Source organism: Rattus norvegicus, chromosome 1 (assembly GCF_021556685.1).
Source record: "Rattus norvegicus strain SHRSP/BbbUtx chromosome 1, alternate assembly SHRSP_T2T, whole genome shotgun sequence".
NCBI lineage: Eukaryota > Metazoa > Chordata > Mammalia > Rodentia > Muridae > Rattus > Rattus norvegicus.
Genome location: NC_141534.1, coordinates 10243828 through 10266127, shown reverse-complemented (window position 1 = coordinate 10266127; position 22300 = coordinate 10243828). Strand labels below are relative to the sequence as shown.

The 22300-nt window shown below is 39.5% G+C and overlaps 1 protein-coding gene and 1 long non-coding RNA gene across 3 annotated transcripts in view; one reads left to right on the top strand and one right to left on the bottom strand.

The window, feature by feature from the left end:
* The window catches only part of LOC103690921 (uncharacterized), a 52867-nt gene extending 50306 nt beyond the window's left edge, over positions 1 to 2561 (bottom strand). The window contains exon 1 of the long non-coding RNA XR_015649018.1: positions 2448 to 2561. This is a non-coding gene — a long non-coding RNA (uncharacterized LOC103690921). The remainder of the gene's footprint in view (positions 1 to 2447) is intronic.
* A 74-nt stretch (positions 2562 to 2635) lies between these two features.
* Vta1 (vesicle trafficking 1) overlaps positions 2636 to 22300 on the top strand; it is a 47737-nt gene continuing 28072 nt past the window's right edge. The window contains exons 1-2 of one of the 2 annotated variants that reach the window (NM_001398685.1): positions 2636 to 2773; positions 20808 to 20902. In NM_001398685.1, coding sequence (NP_001385614.1) covers positions 2662 to 2773; positions 20808 to 20902 — 207 coding nt within the window. In that variant the 5' untranslated portion in view covers positions 2636 to 2661. The remainder of the gene's footprint in view (positions 2774 to 20807; positions 20903 to 22300) is intronic. The other variant, NM_001025640.2, reaches the window with a different exon arrangement.

Here is a 22300-nt window from a genome sequence, read left to right as displayed (position 1 = left end):
CATACTCGTCAATAATGATTTAACAATGTATCAATGCATTCACTGAACATTTGAGCCTCTGGTTTCATAAATTAAACAGTAATGTGCATTAAAGTTCAGATGTCTGCTGAGATGATCAATACCCCAGATATCAATACCCTAATTTTAGTTTCAGAAAATCCATCCAAAGTAGAAATAAGCAAAGAAAATTCAGACTTAATCTCCATCACGGACCAGTCAGAATTAATAGATAGCTACAAGAAATTCTACCCAGTGTATACAAAATATACATTCTTCTACTCATCCTGCATAATTTTTTCTATCATAGGACATATTATATGTCGTAAAGTGAGTCTAAGTAAATACAAGAGAATTGAAATAATTTGTAGTATCTTGTGAGACCATGGAATAAAACTAGAAACAACCACAAATATGTAAAGCCTGGACAATGCACTCTAGAAGGAACAGTGAGTCATTAAAGAAACAAGGAAGAAACTTTAATCTCTAGGATCAAGTGACAACCACAGCGCAACTTACCAGAACTCTGAGCCACAGAGAAGACAGTAGCTATTAGAAAGTGTGAAACTATATAGTGGAAAGTATAAAGCTCTAAGTACTCACATTAAAAAAAAAAAAATTCAAGGAGATCACTACTCAATAACCTAGGAGCATCCTTTAAACATACCAGGGAAAAATCCCAAAGAAGCAGGCATGGAGGACAGGGCAGAAACTAAGAACCAGAGGCTACAAGAGAACCATTATATCAGTTCAGAAGAATGTTGTTCTTTGAAAAGATACACCAGATTAATAAACTTCCAACAAAATTAACCAAGAGAGAAACCAGAATTAGAGATGTAAAACAGGTTATTAGAGAAGAATCTAATGAAATTCAGAGTCATTAGAGAATATTTCAGAAACTTATATTCAAAGAAAGCAACTGAAAAATCTAAAGGAAATTTTCGAGACTTATATAACTTACCAAAATTAGACATAAATTAGACAACGTTAAAAGGTTTATAACCAGGAATGAAAATGAAAATGAAGCAATTTTTTAAAAGTCTTTCCACAAAGATAGAACAAATAAATAAATAGATAAATAAATAATAGGACTAGTAGTGTTTACTACTGGATGCCCTTTCACTCCCCCAAGACAGGTTTTTCTTTGTAGCCCTGGCTGTCTTGGAATTCCCTCCATGGGTCATATTTTCCCAGACCCCAGAGATCCACTTACCTCTGCCTCCAGAATGCTGGGGTTAAAGGTGTGTACCACCACTCCTGACACTACTGAATTCTAGTGAATTTTTATGGAAGAGCCTACATCAATACTTCTCAAACTGTTCCATGAATAAAAAGGGAAGTGACATTACCAAGTTCTTTCAGTGATACCAGTATTACTCTGGTGGGAAACCACATAAGGCAAAGGAACATTATAAACCAATATTGGCAAGGAAAGAAAAGTTTAAATGAAATGATACTATGGAATGGAGAGGAGGAAATATAATATATATTTATTAATATTAAAATTATATTAAAATGCCATGAGTCGGAAGTGCTGAATCTCCAGGACTCTATCTTGTCAAGTATTAAGATAGACTAACACTTCCCTAAAGTTCATCATCTTCCTCCATGAATCAATTTGGTTCACTAAAACATACACGAGCTAGATCAGAGAAAGTATTTGATTTGTATTAGTTCACATTATGTTTAGCTTTCATGTTTGAAAAGGACTGCCTATTTAGTCCAATATTTCAACATGCAAATTTTAATATAGTATTCAAAGTATTTCTCATATACGAATCTAAAACTCCTAAACTAAAAGCAATGGTGGCTTCCAATTCCAATTTCCTTTACATATATGTTTCCAATATCTCTCTACAGTTTCTAGAAAGGCTACAATGTATACTTTTTTGTGTGTGAGTGTATAAAATTTTATTTTGTGATCATTTGTTCTATTAAAATTAATGACACCTTCCCCACCCCCATCCCCCAAAACCCACTGTGCGCCATCTATAAGCAAAACGACTGTAATCTCTACTAACTGGGAAGCCCTGGGGAAAGGGTTTTGACAAGTCCAAAACCTGTTTTGACAACTTTGTGGGACTCAGTCTCATAGAAAAAAAAAAAAAAAAAAGGAGGGAGGGAGGGAGGGAGGAAGGAAGGAAGGAAGGAAGGAAGGAAGGAAGGAAAAATTAAAAGTTGAAAAGGTAGCTTAGTGGTATATACTGCTTGCCTAGAATGTTTCCAACAAAACACACACACACACACACACACACACACACACACACACACACACACACACACACACACACACACACACGAGAAAAAGAGAGGGGAGGGGGAGTTTTCCTTTCTCCCAGTCAATGTCCTTTACGTTCTTATTTTCCCCTTTCCTCTTTTTGCCTTTTGTTCCATGAAAACAAACAAACAAAAATAAAAGTTAAAATTAAAAAGCGCTATCTTCCTCTTACCAGCAGAGAGCGCTGGAGGAGTGTGCAACATAGAAGACTCACGTTCTTCACATTTAAACTGCCTTGAGCCAGGCAGCAAAGTTTGTCTCTTTCGGGCATCCGTCGCAGACAAGCATCTCGGCAACGGAAGTGTGGGTGGGTATTGCCGCGCTAGAAGGCGGAAGCGGAAGTGTCTGTGACCCGCTAGTAGGAAGTGGCGCTTCCGGGAGTGGAGATGGCTGCGCTGGCCCCGCTGCCGCCGCTGCCCGCGCAGTTTAAGAGCATACAGCACCATTTGAGAACGGCGCAGGAGCATGACAAGCGAGATCCTGTGGTGGCCTACTACTGTGAGTCTCTCCGAGTCGCCGCCCTCCCGCACGGTTACTCCCCGAGCCCCGCGTCTCCCTCCGTTTTTGAGGCCCGCTCCGCCCCCTGCCTTTAGACCTGAGCCTTGACCTCTGGCTCGCCCCGGGAAACCCCAAGAACCAGAGTGCCCCCACCCCCGTCCCCGGTCCCTCACCTTTCCTGCTAAATGCCTTGGGACTGACTCCAGCCACTCCTGGGTACTCTGCACACGCCCCCCACCCCACCCCGGCTTTTCTGTGTGTACACCAAAGCTATCTGTCTTCTGGGAATGATAACCTCGACAGTGGAGCCTTTGAGATGGGGTGAAACGCTTGTAGGTTTCCCAGAGATGAGTAGGAAGGGAGACTAATAGAAAACATAACAAAAACCGGACATTAATCTCTCGACAGCTTTCAGGTTTGTTCCAAAACCCATAAACAGTTCAGTGGACAGTGTCTACTACTGAAAGTTTGAATTTGACTTTTTTTTAATTTGTTTTCTGTACACCTCGTTATCACCAATAAGAATTTTCAGTCATCCTTTAGCTATCCTGAAAGTTAAGAAGTTTAATAAAAATATTTAATTTGAGATGTATTATAATACTGCTGTGCCGCTGAAGAGGGAACAGGCTGAACTCCATTCAGACGTTTAGAGTTGATGAAGTGGGTAGGACTAGTGATTTTATGTAAATTATATTTTGAATATTATATTCATATCTTTGTTGCAAGAAATGGCAGTGCTACCTCTGAGTTTCTAAACAACTTACAGAATAGAGAAACTCAATATGATGTGTCCCCTCTTATGGGCATTGTAAAGACATTGTTAGTAGAAATCTGGACAAAGTCAACCCTTCCCTTCTCAGCATGTACCTCATTTCTCACGTATGCAAGGATATCCTCCCTCCACCAATAATTGCCATACTCCACGCGATTTAAGATCTGAATTGTCACCTCTTCTGCAAGCCACAAGGTGACTATAGCCCATTTTCATAAAGAGCGTGAGGGTGTTGTTTCCACCATGCTTGCTCTAAGTTCCTCAAACAAAGCCATACAGCAGGTAGTTATTGAGCCCTTTTACCTATTGCCAAGCCTTCCTAAGCACTTTGTAGGACTACTGAGAGGAGGAGGGTGCTTGGACTGTACTCGTGCATCATATAAACTCAGTCAGGAAGGGGAACAGGAGTACCACAGTAGCATAGAGAGGACCTCATTCTCCTGTGTTCAGAAAAACATTGCTCAGTTGACAGTTGAAGCCAGACCTTTGTGCACAATTTGCCAAGAATATACCTTATAAGAAGGAGTAAAAGTGAAAGTCCAGAGGCAGCTTTAAAAGAGGAGGAGTTAGGATGGGGAGTATAGAGTCAGAGAGAAATTGGTATAGAACAAAGAAACTGACTTTTCTTTGAGCCAGGGCCCTTTGTTTCCCTCTAAGCTAATCCTTATTCATGTACCTATTACTGTGCATCTTTGTGACTACCCAGGGTCTTTTTCTTCCTATGTCTTTATGTTCATTCTTGCCCTTTGTCCTAAGCTTGGTCCCCGTTTTCTTTGTTTAAAACAAAACACAAAAAGAGAGAAGTGCTTCTCATGACAGTCCCCTAAAATTGAGCCTTACAGCTCCCCCTCCTAGGTGAACTTGAAATTCGAGTCTACTCTTGTCCTCACCCTTTCCTGGTAAGGACCTTTTCCCCTGTTGTCATCTGGTTTTTATGGGTATTTCTGTTTCAGTGGAATCCCTTCTCCATAGAGTCACGAATGGGCATTTTAATGACAAAGTTGATTTGGCTGTAATGCTGTTTTTGTTATAAGACCTGCATAATATCCATGCAGAGTTTTAAGGAATGATAGGAAGGTATGAATGTACTCACATTTGATGTTACTGAAGTTTTTAATTTTTGCTAATTTTGGTGGCTGTGGATGCTGTATCTTTGAAGTCATATTTGCAATTCCCTGAGTCTTATGAGGTTCAGCATCTATTCATGTGTTAATTAAGCATGTGCTTTCCTTTAGAACTGCCTTTTGTTGCCTTTGCCCAAGATTCTATTGAAATATCATTTGCTAATAATACATACTAACCCTTTGTTGCATGTATTGCAGCTGTTTTCTCCCAGTTCACAGTCTGGTTTTTCTTCAAGAAATCCTTTTTCCAAAATGCTTGATATAAGTCGTGTCAGTTTCTAGTTTGCTAGGCTTTGATTTCTTTTGTGTCTTCACTTGGAATTTTGTTTCTTAAGACTGTAAATGGATCTCTTATCAACCATGGAAACGTATGTTGTTGGTGCTGTTTATGACTCCTATTGTGAAGTTTCTATTACATGTGTGTATCTTTTTCCCCTGAACTGTCTTCTCTTAATTCTCTTATACAGTTCATTTGTGATATGCTTTTAATTCCTCAAAGCCTTTTCTTAACTTCTACGTATCTGTTGTTTAATATAGCTATTAAATTGATGTCAACTTTTATTTTTTATTTCTGGATTTTTTTTGTTTTGTTTTTGTTTTTCAAATCTGCCCATTTTCGATATTTTCTTAGTACTGAGTTCATCTTTAAACCTTTTAAGTTACATTCCTCCCCACACACCCTATCTGCTCTAAAATTCAAAAGGTTATTAATGTCAACATTATGGCACAGGTAAAAAAAATCACACTGAAGAATTGTCTCATGCTTCAGACTATTGAAATATATACATTTTCCTCCCATGCTAGGGAGATGGGTGCCGGAAAGATTGCTCAGTATGTGAAGTCCTTACTATGCACACACGAGAACTGAGTTCAGACCTCTGACAACTTGCATAAAAGATAGCATGATAGAGCATGAAAGTCTGGGAAACTGGACAGATGGATACCAGGAGCTTTCTGCCCTATGACCCAGCCAATCAGGATAAACTCCAGGTTCAATGACAGATCTTGTCTCAGAAAATGAGGTGGAAAGCAACAGAGAAAAACTCCCATCTTTGTTCCCTACCTCCATATATGCCTGCAGAAGGATACAGATATACACACAAAAAATATCTTTGGTCTCTGTGTATAAAATCCTTATGAAATGAAACTATGTATTGATTTGGATTCCTAGTACCATTATTATTAGGAGTTTCTAAGAATATGAAATTTAAAATACGTTATGTGTGTTGTATTTATTCTTGAGTAATTAAAAACAAAAGAGTGATTCCTGGACTTAAGAGGAATTCTCTTGTTTTGTTTTGTTGTTACCTTAGTAGTCTTACATTTCTAGGTTGCTTGTCCTTTTGTTCTTTTAAATCAGAAGTTAATGCTAAAATAGTAGTTTATTTTTGTCCTTCTTTAGCTACAATAAATCCTAGGGTATTTATTGTTTACTTGCTTGGACTATTTAACATTGTCATGGCAAAATAATGAATTCATGATAATTGAAAAATAGGTCTATTCTAAGAGTGAATCTCATAAGTTTTGTCTTGTCTTGTTCTGAGTTTTTCATACAAAGCCTTTGTGACTCTAGTTTTCCTCCAATTCAACAAGATCCACTTACCTCTCCCTCCTGAATGCTGAGATTGCAGGTGTGAGATACCATGGCCAGCAAGTTCGATTTTTAATTAGGCATTTTTTCTTTTGAGGTTACTTTTCATCCATGTGCAGGTGTAAGAAATAATACAGAGGAAAGCCTGTTGTACCCAAAAATACCATATGACATCTTAGTCAGAAAATTGAAATTGGTGCAGTCCACCCATGTTTTTCTCAGATTTCCAAGTCTTACACATATTTATTTATGTGCATATACACTTAATTCTAAGCAGTTTCATAAATATTGGTTCCTATTCTTATTACAGTCAAGACACAACAGCCTAAGAATTCATTTCAGAAAGCATGACCTATTAGCAGTAAGGCGTTTGGCAGTAGGATGTCCAAACAGGACCTGTCCTTGAAATATACTTGGTTTATTCAAACAAAGATTCCTTATAAAATCATGATAATATTAAAAGTAAACAGACATTTCCCAGGTGGTGAACAGTTGTTTGGGCAGAAATGCTGCTGCAGAGTTCCAATGGGGATTCTTCTCCTTAGGACTCTCAGAAGCTTACAGCCTGCACCCACATTCCCCATGATGTCCTTTAGTTGTGGCAGGCTGTAAGGATGGCACTTCAGGGAATTCCTTGAGGTCCTTGAAAGCATAGGCCAATCTCAATTGCTAGGGCTGACAAGTGGGTCACCAAGGCCAAGGCCCTCTGTGCACAAAGTCTCAGGTCCTCCTGCCAATGAGTATCAGCATAGAAACTAGAGAATTCATGTTTGGGGAGCAGTGTGATGCTAGAGACCATTTCCAAAGTTCCAATTTTTGTATCATTTCATTGGATGTAGCTTTGTGCTCTCAAGGCTCAGAGCTTAGGACTGGATATCACTAGCATATCAACACCGCCTTGGAGTTATGTCATTAAAATTCCAAGGCCTGTACTGAGCTAGGCTCTTGTCTAAGGTACCTGTGCTACCTGCGCTGCCTAGAGCTACCTCACAGCGCTTATCAGAGCTGCTGATTGCAGACTCACTCACCATATCATTTCAAGTCATGTAAAATGCTGTCTAGGTTTCACAAAATGGTTTATATGCTCCTTATATCCATCATGGTGCCCTTTACCATATCTACCTTACTCTCCGTGCACATATGTAGTAGACACATAGTCCTTTATGTGTTTACTACAGCTTAGCAATTTAACTGATGAAGTTCATTCAGGTCATTTTGTAGTAACATTACGAATAAAGCTTACATGGTCACCAAGAAAAAAGACTGAAATAGCAATTCCTTTATCATTTCAGTTCCCACTTACAAGCAGTCTGAATGACAGTAGGTGCTTGCACAAGAACTTTCCCATTAAGCCATCTCCCCAGCCCTGATTTTTACAAATGTAAGATCCGTATGAATAAGTAGACAAAATTGCAAACTAATGAAGGACAGAGTGCCAATTATTAACATTCAGCTTAATCAGTGTCCCGCTTGGTTTTTATATCAACTTCACACAAGCTAGAGTCATCTAAGAGGAGAGAATTTCAATCAAGAAAATGCCTACATAAGATTTGGCTGTAGGCAAGCCTGTAGGACATTTTCTTGGCTACTGATTGATGAGGGAAGGCTCAGCCCGTGTGGGTGGTGCCATCCCTGGGCAGGTGGTGCTGAGTTCTTTAAGAAAGCAGGGCAAGCAAACCATGAGGAGCAAGCCATTAAGCAGCATTCTGTGGCCTCTGAATCAACCACTGCTGCCAGGTTCCTGTCCTGCTTGAGTTCTGTTCTGATGCTTTTGGTGTGAACTGTGAAGAAAATAAACCCTTTCTTTCCAAGTTGCTTTTGGTCATGATGTTTCAATACAGCAATTGTAACCCTATCTAAGATGATCAGTAATAAGTATTAATTAAATGAGTACCATTTTTAATATTAAAATTGAACTTGGTACAGGTCATGAACTAAAGTCTGCACAACATAGCTGAGTGAGATGGCACAAGTTTTTGAAGGCATTTTGGGAAAATGTAAATATCTGTAGTTAAGTGGTTCCAGTTTGGGGAAATTTGTGTTTAAGGAAAAGTCACAAATATTGCTTTCAGCAGAATTCCATGAAATATATATGATGTATATCTTTGTTTTCATTAATAAAGCCATAAAAGGTATGAGCCCCTACAAACAACAGACACTGAAGTATTTTGGACAATGCTAGATCTGGTCCTGTGAGTAACACTAAATGTAGGAAGATCTTGACAGCCTCAAGTTCACTGAGCAGCATAACATACACCTGTCATCCTGGCACTCAGGTGACAGAGCTAAGAGGATCAGGTGTTCACAGCCAACCTGGGCTACAGGAGAACCTGCCTCAGAAAAGAAACAGTGCTAGGGAAATAGCTCCCTGTTAGAGCACGTGCTAGCATGTGTGGGGCCCAAGTACTGCACAAGCTTTGCTATAAGTAAAGGTGTAAAATTTCACAGCTCAGAGACTGTGTGTGTGTGTGTGTGTGTGTGTGTGTGTGTGTGTGTGTGTGTGTGTGAATATATCACAAATATAAATAAATACTATGAAACTAGTACATGACTTCACTGATAGGAATGATTGTTGTTGAAAAATGGCAAAGTGCATTTTATAAGATGACGAGTCATATGAAAAAGTAGGACAAAGGATCTCATGTATATTCATAAACAGTAGCATGTTCCTATAAGAATGGAATTTTTGCTTTTGATTGCTTTTTCCCCGTTCTCTAAGTTGACATATTTCATATTATAAAAATAAGTAAAGCCATTAAAAACTAAAATCAAAAACTATTAAAAGGCATAGGTAGTGAGGAGCCTCAACTGCTGATCAAAATATAGCAGAGTCTTTTATCTCTAAACTCCCCCCTTTAATAAAACAAAAAAAAATTGAGATCTCATTAACAAAATTGTAACAATTTTGGAACAACCAGATTTGACACTATAGGCCAGATCCAGAAGGATCTCTTTTTAAGTTCACTGCAACTAAAAATATGAACTTTCCAGTTTGGCTTTTAAAGATTCCTCTAGGGGGTAGCATTGTAAAACCATAGACCTCCAGTGACCTTGAGAACAGTTTCTTGAGACTCCATTTGTTTCTGTGATCACAGAAGGATAAGTAGTTCCTTAGGAAACTGGATACATGCCACTGTTTCAGTCAGATAAGATATAACATATAAAAGCAGAAACATTTAACTTAAACACCAATAATGTTTGTTTTCTTTACTAACGATGGTAAAGTATATGGAGGTTAACATTAAAGGTTGCCTGCTATTAATTTGTTCTTAATCACACAGAAAAAAAAATAGGCTTTTCAGTTAGATAAGCCTAAATCAATGGGAAGAACCTTTGTGGCTTCAGAACTTAAATGATAAATTGGTACCAGAGTCTTTTCTGAAAACTTTTGTTATTATTGGCCAACTCAACATACTGTACTGTGACAGTGAAAGGTTTACAGTAAAGACACAGAATGGTCAGTCTCTGCCCCACGCGTTATAATTGCATTACTGTTATCTGTGCAAGTATGTGGGCTCCCATATTGTGCTCTGTGACTGTAGGCTTGTTGGTCATTCGAGTACTCTCCTTTGTATGAATAAACCTCTCCAGAGAAAACTGGGATTGCAGGAACAGAGCCTGTGCGTGCGACCCCTCAGCTTTCATTTCCTTCTTGCCACACCAGAGAAGTCAAGGCAGGTGGTACCCTTGCTTCTCATAATAGTTGTATTTGCCTGCTCAGAGGTGAAACCTGCATCCCTTTGAGCAGCAGCGGTCTGTCTGTAGCAGGCTTCAGTGACATGCTTGCTAAATTCTGCTTCAGTAGCTGCTCTGATGACTTTTGTCCTTCCATCCTGGGGCTTATCAGGTCTGCGGTGGGGGGTTGATTTTGTTTATTGAGACTCAATTTATTGCCCTTTCCTTTTGGAAAGAGGGCTGAACATCATGGAAGAGCAATTCTTTGCTGACAGGACTGCCCAGCACATTTTAGAAAGTCATTGTAAGTGGCGGCCATTCCCCCACACTGCATTCACTGGGAAAGGGCTCAGTTGTAACGTGCTTGCCCCGTGAGCATGACCACCCAACTTTGATTACTGACACCCACACAAAAGCCAGGCAAGACCGCGCTCCTCTGTAACCCCAGCACTCGACATGCAAGGACAGGCGGGTCTCAGGAACTGATTGGGCAGCCACTCTATGTAATCAGCAAGAGACCCTGGCTCAAAACAAAACAGAAAAAAAACATGTGGCAGACATTGAAGGTAAACACCCAACATCGCCTTTTGGTATTCATATGCACATAACTCACAACGCTGCTCCCTCTAGAAGCAGTAGACAGCACTATTTTGCCTTTGAGAAACATTGGTCAGAATAATGCATGGGTTTTGTTTTGTTTTGTTTTGTTTTTTAGAAACTTTCTAATACTTACAAAAGAATAAAGAATCACACAACTTCCTACTCATAATTCCTTGTTTGAAGTGACTAAAACATAAAATTGTGTGCACATTCACACCTGCTATCTTTAACTTCATGTGCCAACTGGCATCCTTAGGCTTCAGTTCTTTTGAGGGAAACAGTGCTTAATTATGTCTGAACAGAAGGTTGTCCTGTGACCAGGGGACCCAGGAACCACACAGCTCTAACATGGGACAGTGCCCCAGTGTGTCCTGAGACCCAGAAGCCCAGGAGCCACACGGTTCTGACAGGAAGCCTCCTCAGGAAGCAGAGATGTTGCAGCTTCATCCTGAACTCTCTGATGGCTGTATTTCATTATATTCCCCTCACAGTGCATGACTGTGACCCCACAGTTACCAGCATTTGTTTGTTTTGCCTTAGCCATTCTGATTTGATAAGGTAAAGAAACCTCAGTGCAGTTTTGACTTAGGTTTCCACGATGACTGACAGTGTTGAAGTTTGTTTTATTTGTGGATTGACTCTTGAGTTGTTTTGAACAACACACATTTGATCACTTATTTCTTAGATTCTTTAATGTTCTGTATATCCTGAATATTAATTTCCCAGATATATAGATAGCAACATTTTCTTGTGTTCTGCAAATCATCTCTTCTTTGGTAATTACTTTGCTGTGAAAAATCTTATGTAATTAACATTGGTCAGTTCTTAATATTACTCTCTAAGCTGTTTTGAATTCTGTTCTTAAAGTCTTTGCCTATGCCTCTAATGTGAAGGGTTTCCCCTATGATTTCAAGACTTTGATTAGGGACTTGGATCCATTTTCAGTTGAGTTTCAAAGCTATAAAGATAGAGATAGATACCTTTACATCTGACTGTCCAGTTTCTTAGCGCTACTTTTTTAAGAGTCCATCTTGTCTCTGACATACGATTTTAGCACCTTTGAGAATCAGATGTCAGGAAGTGTGCACTTTATTAGTAAATAATCTTGAGCCAAAAGTAACATCAGCTTCACAGTATTTTGTGGTGATGCTACCACTTTTAAAAGATTTGTAAGTACATGATTCTTTTTTTTCCCATTTTTATTAAATTGGGTATTTCTTATTTACATTTCAAATGTAATTCCCTTTCCCGGTTTCCAGTCCATCAGCCCCCTAACGCCTCTCCCCCCTTCTATATGGGTGTTCCCCTCCCCATCCCCCCCATTACCGCCCCCCTAACAATTCCGTACACTGGGGGTCCAGCGTTGGACCAAGGGCTTCCCCTTCCACTGGTGCTCTTACTAGGCTACCTATGAGGTTGGAGCCCAGGGTCAGTCCATGTATAGTCTTTGGGTAGTGGCTTAGTCCCTGGAAGCTCTGGTTGGTTGGCATTGTTGTTTGTATGGGGTCTCAACCCCTTCAAGCTCTTCCAGTCCTTTCTCTGACTCCTTCAACGGGGGTCCCGTTCTCAGTTCAGTGATTTGCTGCTGGCATTCACCTGTGTATTTGCTGTATTCAGGCTGTCTCTCAGGAGAGATCTACATCCGGCTCCTGTCAGCCTGCACTTCTTTGCTTCATCCATCTTATCTGGTTTTGGTGGCTGTATATGTATGCGCCACATGTGGGGCAGGCTCTGAATGGCTGTTCCTTCAGTTTCTGCCCCAAACTTTGCCTCCATATCCCCTCCTATGGGTATTTTTGTTCCCCTTTTAAGAAGGAGTGAAGCATTCACATTTTGGTCATCCCTGGGTTTCATGTGGTCTGTGCATCTTGGGTAATTCGAGCATTTGGGCTAATAGCCACTTATCAATGAGTGCATACCATGTGTGTTTTTCTGTGCTTGGGTTACCTCACTCAGGATGATATTTTCCGGTTCCATCCATTTGCCTATGAATTTCATAAAGTATTGTTTTTGATAGCTGAGTAGTACTCCATTGTGTAGATGTACCACATTTTCTGTATCCATTTCTCTGTTGAAGGGTATCTGGGATCTTTCCAGCTTCTGGCTATTATAAATAAGGGTGCTATGAACATAGTGGAGCATGTGTCTTTGTTGTATGTTGGAGCATCTTTTGGGTATATGCCCAGGAGAGGTATAACTGGGTCCTCAGGTAGTTCAATGTCCAATTTTCTGAGGAACCTCCAGACTGATTTCCTACATGATTCTTAAGTACTCATGTAATGCCAATTATCCTTAAGTTACTATTATTCCAGATCACTGGACTCTTGAAAAATTTAGATCTTCTTGAGTCTTATATATCTTTACTTAGTGTGATAACCTTCACCTTTTAATTGGAGTAAATCATTTGTTTTACTAACTACTAATGTGCTTGAATTCAAATATTCTTGCAAAAACCAGAAAACTCAAATACAACACTGATAGCAAGAGTGTTGTATTTGCTTTTTCTAGTTTTTGTTTCTTTTTCTGCCTCTGACAGATAAATGGGGTACTCTTTGGTGTGGTGGGGGGCAGGGGTATGTGTATAAAATTAAGTGTTTTTATGCATGCAGTGCCTGCAAAGGCCGGAAGAAGGCATCTAATCACGTAGAACTGAAATTAGAGTGTTGCGTTCTCCATGTAGGTGCTGAAAACAGAACCCAGATCCTCTAGAATAGCTGGAGTGCTCGTGACCACTAAGCCTTTGTTTTTGTTTTGTTTGTTTAAGAATTCTGCCATTCTTCCAATAATATTTATATTATAATTAGTAAGTATTTCTAATTTATTAGTAACCATTATAAAGTTTGCATTAAGGCAATACAATCTGTCATCATACAGTATATAAATTACACATGAAGTATTTATTGTTTTTTCCTACCTTTTGTCTATAGTTGGTATTGTATTCATACATATGTCATATGCCCTATATTTTTGTTATTTTATATTTTTTACATTTTTTAACCATTCTGTTTTAACCATTCTGTTTTTTTTTATAAAGTGAGAAGCTAATTTTTTCTATTTGTAACCACATAAGTACCGTTTTCACCAGTCCCCTTCTTTTTTCAATGGTGGCATTTCTTTTTCTCTCCCAGAACTTTGCCATTTCCTAGTCCATTTGATGCTAAGATTACTTCAGCCTCTATTGCAGGAAGTAAGCTTTCAACCTCAGGCTTTCTTTTTGACACATGCAGTGGACTTGACAGTTTGTTTTTCCCTTCTCCTTTTGGACACCTTTCTGGCTGTATCCCTTCATTTGGAATCTAGTCACGCGTAACACGTTCCTGGACCAACAGAAGCTGCTTTTTAGATTCTTTGTCTTTTTCTTTTCTAAGATTGTTTCTCCCAATTTTCTTTTTTTTTTTTTTTTTTTTTTGGTTTTTTTTTTTTTTTTTTTTTTTCGGAGCTGGGGACCGAACCCAGGGCCTTGTGCTTCCTAGGCAAGCGCTCTACCGCTGAGCTAAATCCCCAACCCCGCTCCCAATTTTCTTTTGGGTGTTTTCTGATGCTATTTTTGAGACTCACTAACATACACACACACACAGCCTGTCTATCTCTCTTCCTCCCTTCCTCCCTTCCTCCCTCCCTCCTTCCCTCCCTCCCCTCTCTCTCTCTCTCTCTTTCACTCTATGTTTATACTTTGCTTCTAATCATATCACGTAAAATTTTCACTTTGGATAATTTTTTTCTAGGTGTTATTTCTCTTTTTCCTCTCTTTCCTAGCTTTTCTTGAAATGATTTAGTGTTAGTTGCCTAGTGTTTGATTGTTATCTGTTATTTCCTGCTTGAAGTGTTGGCTTACTGCTTTATTCCTCATATTTTCACACCTGTGTGGTTAGCAATTCTTGCTTAGACACTTTGAAAAGAATTATCTGGCCAACACTCAAGGTATTTGTGGTTCCTTGGATCTTTTGTGCTTTGTTCTTTTTTTGTTTCCCAGTGTTGTCACAATTGTTGTTTCTAGCTCTGTGGGTACAGTAGACTTTGGAGAGGATGGTCAAAGAACTTTCTTTAGGGACAAGTTAGACCCACTACTAAAGTATGGTTTTGGAGTCTCCTAAATATCCAGGGTAAGTATTCAGGACTCTCCATGGTCTAGTTGGAACATAAATGTATTCTAGCACTGTGTGTATGCTTGGGAAGATGTAGACATACAGCCTTTGTACATTCTTTGGCCCTGTAGAGCTCTCCCCTCCACAGACCTGTAGTAGTGTTTGGCCCACTTCGACTGTGTTTAGCTGTGCAGACCAATGAACTGCAGGTTCCTCCAGGTCGTTACACTGGCCTTCAACTTACAACTGCCTGATTCTCCCTGAACTCATTCTTCGTCGTTATTGTTTTTCTTGCTTTTAATTTAATTAGGGATTTATTTTACTTCACTTTACATACTGCTCACTGCCTCCCTCCTGGTCAGTCTTTCCTCATGTCTCTCACTCCGTTCAGATAGAGGGAAGGAACTGAAGTGGGAAAGGGGATAGGGAGAGGGATGAGGGGAAAGAGTGAACTCTTTCTTCTCCCAGTTCAACCAGCAGACATACTGTCCGTGAAACTGCGTCCTTCCTCTGGCTTTACCATGTGCCTCGTACACAATGCTGAGCTGATCTTACACGTTTCCCACTGTGTCTTTTCTCTAGATACCATATTGTTGTTTGTGCTGTTAGGAAATACATTTTATGGTTTTTGTTCAGATATCTTTCTAAGGCGTAGGCTGGCCTTAATCACTCACTTTCACAAGCCAGCCTTGAGCCTGGCAATTCTCTTGCCTCAGCCTGAAAATTGTCCTAGAGCACAGGTCTGCTCCAGCCAGGGCAGCTTATGGGTATCATGTGAATAATAGGTTGCCATGTCCTGCCTGCTGTGCAGGAGCACCGTGCTGGTGTGTGACCTTGAGTGTGAGCATTGGCCGGGTTTGTACACATTTAAACCTAGACACACTCACTGATACAGCGGCAGGAGCTGCATTAGGACAGGCGCTGCAAAAGCCTTGCTTGATGAAAGGTGAATGCACACCTTTAATATTTACTCACTTATTCTGTCTTTCTTGTTCCTTTCGATTTGATTTGACTTGATTTGTGGTCAAACTGTGTATATTAGCGGGAGAAGAGATTGTTACTTCGGTTTTACTTTGGAAAGTAGTAAAATTCTACCTGCTATGAAAACAGTGCGTGTACGTCAGTGTGTGACTCAGTAGTTGTGCACCGAGGATAACACTGAGCATACAGAGGTACAGACTTAAAATATTATAATACTTTCAGTTCTATTTCCTGAAGTAACTTTTGTTTTTAAATGTCAATATATCCTAGTATTTCAGTGCCATGTTCTTTTAATATAATAAAACCTTATTCTTCACTGGGGTGTGTGTGTGTGTGTGTGTGTGTGTATGTGTGTGTGTGTGTGTGCGCGCGCTTTATACTACATCATGTTAAGCGTTTTTACATTTCTCGTGGATGAGCAAGATCTGTTAGAACATTTAAGCTCAGCGTCTGTGGAGCCTTGAATAATGCATACTTCCATGATTAGTGAATGTTTGTCTCCTGAATGCCTCACATTAAATCAAAGTTGGAATGGAAGCTACTTAATCCTTTTGCAAACGTGCCTCATTACTCATCATCAAATAATATTTATTTATAAAAACAAACAAAAAGAGACCAGGAATTTAAAAAAGAGTGGGGGCAAAAGTGGGGAAAGGTGTCATAATATTATAATATCAGAAAACAATTAAATTATCTATCTCTCTCTCTCTCCTAAAAGAAGCTCCAATATGAAAGATTCCTGTAGTCAACTTTAACTACACACAATTGTTCTACCTTAATAGGTGTTTTCAATGTTACACATTAATTTTTATTATATTTCTATTTCTACAATGAATTGCTTATCTCAGACATCTCTTTGAAAGTGATTCTTTTTCCATCCATACAGCAAACAATGCTTTGTAATTTTCTTTCATACAGATATTTAAGGTTTTCAGTTTTTTTTAATCAGTACTGGAGAATGTGTCTTCTATTACTTATCTAAACTTCAAGTCGTAAGACACTTAACTAATTCAGAAATGCCATATAGGAGTCTGCGGGGATCGCATTTTATGTTAAGAGTGCTACATAGTGAGTGAGTCCTAGGCCAGCCTGACATACAAAGCAAGACTCTTACCTCAAAAAGCCAAGAGAAAAATGCATTGTAAAGTTAAATATGGTTACAGAGATAGCTGAGAGAAGACATTACAGTTTACAAATGGAAAGATGCTCATGAACTGGAGGCTCCATATAGTCCAATGTTAGAAGAACAGAGTGTTGCATTCACAGGGTTGTGCTTGACAGACTTACCTCCCCTGTATATATCAGCCGGGGATGGTAGTTCAGCTATAGAATGGCAGTGTGTGAGCAGAGCATGTAGCAGCTTAAAGGTCAGTATGTATGACCTTTACATTTGTATTAGATTGACTTGCTTATTACAGAAAATTCAAATAGTCCAATCAAATAAGGATTTACTCCTTATTTGTTTAAAGACTTGTTAGCAGTGCACATTGGCAGTGAATCTCTATGATGTTACAGGGGTCCCAAGTAGTTTCAGAGCTAGCAAACAGCACATTACAAAGGCTGCACATAGTCTGAGGTGAACACTAGAGTTGACTTGGGAAGTGGTGGTGTTCTAGATGACAAGGAAGAGAGCTCTTCCCTGCCGTTTATGGCTGGAAGGAGTGTAAAGTTGGGTTTAGCTCTGATACAACGCTGTACTTTTGTTTCGAGCATCGTAAATATAAGCTCTTCCAAAGTGTGTACATGTCTGTGTAGCAAAAAGATGGGAAGGAGGCATACGAGAAGGCACCCAGCAGTCTCTGCTACCAGAGAAAGCTTCAGGAGTGTGCCAGGTGGACAAGGAAAGACCCTGGGATCCACAGGTCATTGCAGACATGATAATATTGAGTGGCAGAGGACACAGGCAGCCTGAGAGAGTTGGGGAGACACAGGAGAGAGAGATTAAAATTAGATAACAGCGGAATTTGTAAATCCCAGGTAGGCATTCTGTGGGGGAATTTAAAAGTAATGGTTACCTGAGGACTACAGTCCTGCTGTCCTGAGCGATCGCAGGTTTCAGTAAGATGAAGCATGGGGAAAGGTAGACACTGGGTAGATGTGAACTCCGAAGCAGTATGTGAAGGAAAGACTTGGTCTAGATTAGGCCAAAATATCTGATTGCTGGAAAAATACAGTTTGTCACATTTTTCATCTACCCTAGAGAACTAAAAATACATATTGAACACCAATCTCCAATGATATTGTCTATAATTTATTAACTACATTTGTTATATTAACTTTAAATGAGTATATAAAGGTAAATATTTTAGAAGACTGAGATTAGAATATCATTAGATGTGCTTATATTATCTTTCCACAGTCTATCCCAGCAGTTTTGCTGACTCAGGCTCATGTGCATACCAAAGGCTTCCACTTTAGCATAGCTGAGGATGGTGACTGTTGGAAAAATGTAAACAGTCTGGTATGGACACTGGCCTTGAACTGGTTCCTTTCTTGTGGAAGCCTTACCCTTAAACGAAAGCTCTAAGACACTTAATGTCCTTTAAGAAACTTCAAAAATATTGTAAAACATGGGTTAAACTTAGGAGACAAAAAGGCTAATGTCATTTGAGGACATTATCATGTAATATTTATGAAGGCATTTATCCAAGATTTCAACAAACTCAAATAGGCAGAGAGTAAACAAATTAAAATATATTAAAGAATCACAGATCACCAAAAAGAAAAGGACAGTGTGTTAAATGATTTTCACCCATGAGCCACTTAAAGGTAGAATATAAGATAGAGTTAAATTTGGAAAATTAAGCCATAAGAAACCAGAAAAATCATCTAGCTGAGTTGTAAATGTCTGCAGAAGTTCCCAAACTTAGGTTCATTTGGTGGAGAAATGTCACAAATGTAAGCAATGTTTTAAAGAGTTCCCAAAGTATTTATAGTTAGCCTATTTCTATCTGAAAAGTTTGTGTAATGGACTTGTAAGAAGAAGAAATCTCACCAAACCCTGTAAGAGGATGTGGGCCGCTCATCAGAGAAGTGGTTAGAATTCAAGTTCAAATACAAAAGAACTAACTAGAATAGATCCAAGCTTGGCCAATAAAAAGAAATAGAAGTGGTTTAACAAGGAGATACATTCAGCCATACTCTAATGGAGCAGAGTGGATGAAGACTAACTAAGGGAGTCTTCCCGGATAGTGAGTGCCTTGGACAAGTTACTAAAGAATAGGACTGAGATTGGGGTCCGGGGAATGAGAGAAATGTAGTCTATTGGGTCTTTGGGTGAGAACATTTCTGTCTATCTCACCTCAAGTAAAGATGTTGGTATTATGTTCACCTAACATAATCCGATTTTAATGTCTACCTCTTTCTCCCTACCTCCCAAAGAAAACCAAAAGCAATAGTTTTTCAAACTAATTTGTTACAAAGAAAGCATGTTTGGTAAGATTTTAATGTTGATAAAAGTCCTGATTCATAAGGTAGAATACCAAGATATCTAAGAAATATGTAATATCATCAGGAATCGCAATGAGGAACAACTGTCAATCCCTAGATTGACAGGGTTTGTGTTCAGTGTCAGCTTTTGTGAGTTTAGGAAGTACAGGTGTTTGCATACATCACGAAGTAGCTGCACAGTGGTGCGCGGTGTTACAAACAGCACTAGGGAATGCCACCTCCTGTTCCTCTAACCCAAGGAACTTGCAAGTATGTGCACTGGGAAGTACCATAGCATAAAATTAGTTATAGCCGTCAACGTTCAGAACTGTCCCGGGTGTGCTAGAAGAACACACGAGTGCCGTGAAACAGTAGTCCTGCCACCTTCAGTCCTGCTATCCTCAGGGCGGGCCGCGTTTGCAGGAGGAGGGATTACAGACTCTATGTATGTTGATCCTGTAAAGTCACCACCATAAACATTTCTAGTTCTTCACACTAGAAACTGTAGAAACTGGGATATTCCTTAAAGAGGGCTTCAGTTTTAGCCTTATCTCAAATGTGTTTGTTAGTTTTTAAAGAGGTTTATTTATTTAATCAGAGAAAGCACATTGAAATGACTGAACCAGCTGTCCCTATAAACTTCAGCTCCAGCCTCTGTTGGCACCACCCTAGCCCAAGTTCTCTGTCAGCTCCACTAATTCGGCAAGCATTCTTTACATGGGATTGTATTTTATTTTGTTTGGTCTTGTCGTGTCTTGTCTTGTCTTTTAGTGCTTTGACTCACCAGTTAAATTATATATCCTTCTGACATCATAGGGCCTACCTAGTTTTTAATTTGTTTTAAACATGATGGAAAGAGAAGGCCTTACTTGTAAAGATGTGCTAGCATGATGCCTGTCTTGCATTTGTAGGTAAGATTTTATGGTTTTTATAAATAAAATGCATAGGAAATCTAATCTTTATTTTAAATTTATACAAATTCTGAATTTCTTACTAGGCAAAAAACATTTTAAACATTTAGTTACTTCAAAGACATATTTAAAGCATAAAAGTTCAGCTCTTTCTCATCTTATAAACTGGTGCTTTAAAAAATCCAGGAAGCTGAACCAAAGGTAAAGCCTAGAGCCAAGAAAGCAGTGTTGTTGGCGTGTTTCAACAGGCAAGAGCTCTCAAGATCCGTGTTCCCAGTCTAGCTGTGTGTTCTGGAAAGGACATGTAGGAGAGGACATGCTCAGCTGCTAAATTGTGAAGACTAAGACAGTTCACAAACTGTAGCTAGGAACAATTAGCTTGTCTGCTTAGCAGAATGCCTAGGTGTTTTTTCTACTCAGGATATCAGGATATGACGCAAAGGCTCGTGAGCCTCAGGGGCCAAAAAAAAAAAAAAAAAAAAAAAAAAAAAAAAAAGGCCTGCAGTAAGCAGAGCTCCTGGTGTCCTGTCCTGTCAGCTGGGCTTACCTTAAGAACAGCAACTGTCAAAGCGCAGACACAAGGATGGACAGTGAGACAGACGGAATGGAAAAAAGGAAACACCAAAGTATCAAGCAGATAAAACTGATCAGAAAACTGTGGACCCATGACTTAGACATGTTGCCACAAATCAAAACTGTTCCCCAGGTCTAAGTCTATGTGCCGTCTGCTTCAATCCTAACCAGTGGAAGTTATCCTCATGACTGGGTATTGTAAATTTCTTAACCATGGACCTAATTAAATAGCTGGTGGATTTTTTTTTAAGTATAGAAATTTAAAACCAACATATTTTTTCTTTTCTGTATAGGTCGTTTATATGCTATGCAAACTGGAATGAAGATTGATAGTAAAACTCCTGAATGTCGTAAATTTTTATCAAAGCTAATGGATCAGTTAGAAGCTGTAAGTTACACACTAATAACTTATTATCTGACTGTTTTATATGGCATTTTGTTTTGTATGTTTGTGCATGTATTTTCTGTTATTTCAATTCTTCCCCTAGCAACACTTAGCAATGTCACATTATACCTGGAGAAAAATGAGGAATCTTAAAAACCCACGCCACATCCAGGGGAGTTTCAGGAATAAAGTGGATCCAAGTATTATTCCCCCCACATTACTATAGGTGGTTTCTGCTCGTTCTCTCATAAGTAGTAAGGCTGCTTTCCTTCACATAATCATGACTGACATGGGATTATGACTGACGAATTCTTACCATAATAAAATGGACCATTTAGTAAAGGAATCATGAAGAAAGGCACCAATTGCTGATTCTCTTCCCTTACTCTTACTGGCAGCCACATCCCCTCCTATACCTGTTGGCTGGTGGGGGGCAACTAACAACTCTGACTTCAACTTACGGGTTACTGTTCAGGTCGACTGCGGGAGCCTAGGCTGTTTAGATTGGACATCATTGACTAAAGAGTGCAATGACAACCATTAATAGTCGTGGTCGTCAGGGTTTACTCCTGTGCCCTGCTATCCAGGTATTATGTTAGTTTGATTGGCACTTAAGGTCACTAGAAAGATAGAGATTCAGTGGGATTGCTTTGGTTGGATTGTCCTGTGGGCGTGTCTGTGAAGCATTGTCTTGATAGCCCACTGTGGGTGACACCATCCTTAGCAGATGGATGTGTAAGAAAACTTACCTAAGAGAGCCAGAGTGCGAGCCGGTTAGAAATGTTCCTCACAGTTTCCGCTCTAGGGTTCTGCCTTCAGTTCCTGCCCTGACCTCCCTTAAACATGGATTGTGACTTGGAAATGTAAGCCAGGTAAACCTTCCTTTCCTCTCGTTGCTTTTGGTCATTGTTCTTATCACAGCAACAGAAAGGCAAACTAGACCACCTAGTTTATCTCTTAACAAAGGCAGAAACAGTGCAGTAGTCATGCACACTCTCCATTGACAGCCAAGACACACTGTCTGTCTAGTTAGGGATATTTTAATTGGATCACTTGCATTATTTTGCTTAAGGAAATAGCAGTCATACACACTAAAATTAAATAATTTATGTTAGCCCAAACAGTTTACGGTTTTCATTGCTTTTCGGTATTATTCCAAAGTTACTGTTCAGATGAAAGGGCCAGTTAGTTCAAGGTGAAAACTTAGCCTAGATGTAACTGTCAGCCATAGATATAGTACCCCTGGAACTCGCTGTGACCGTCTCCTGGTTTCCAGTGTTGCGCCTAGGGTTGTAAGGTGGGTCAGAGTGCCATGACATGACACTGCTGGGGAAGACGGGAAACGACTTTCACACATAGAAGGGGATTTGTGAAATTCCACCTTTCACAGACATCCGTACA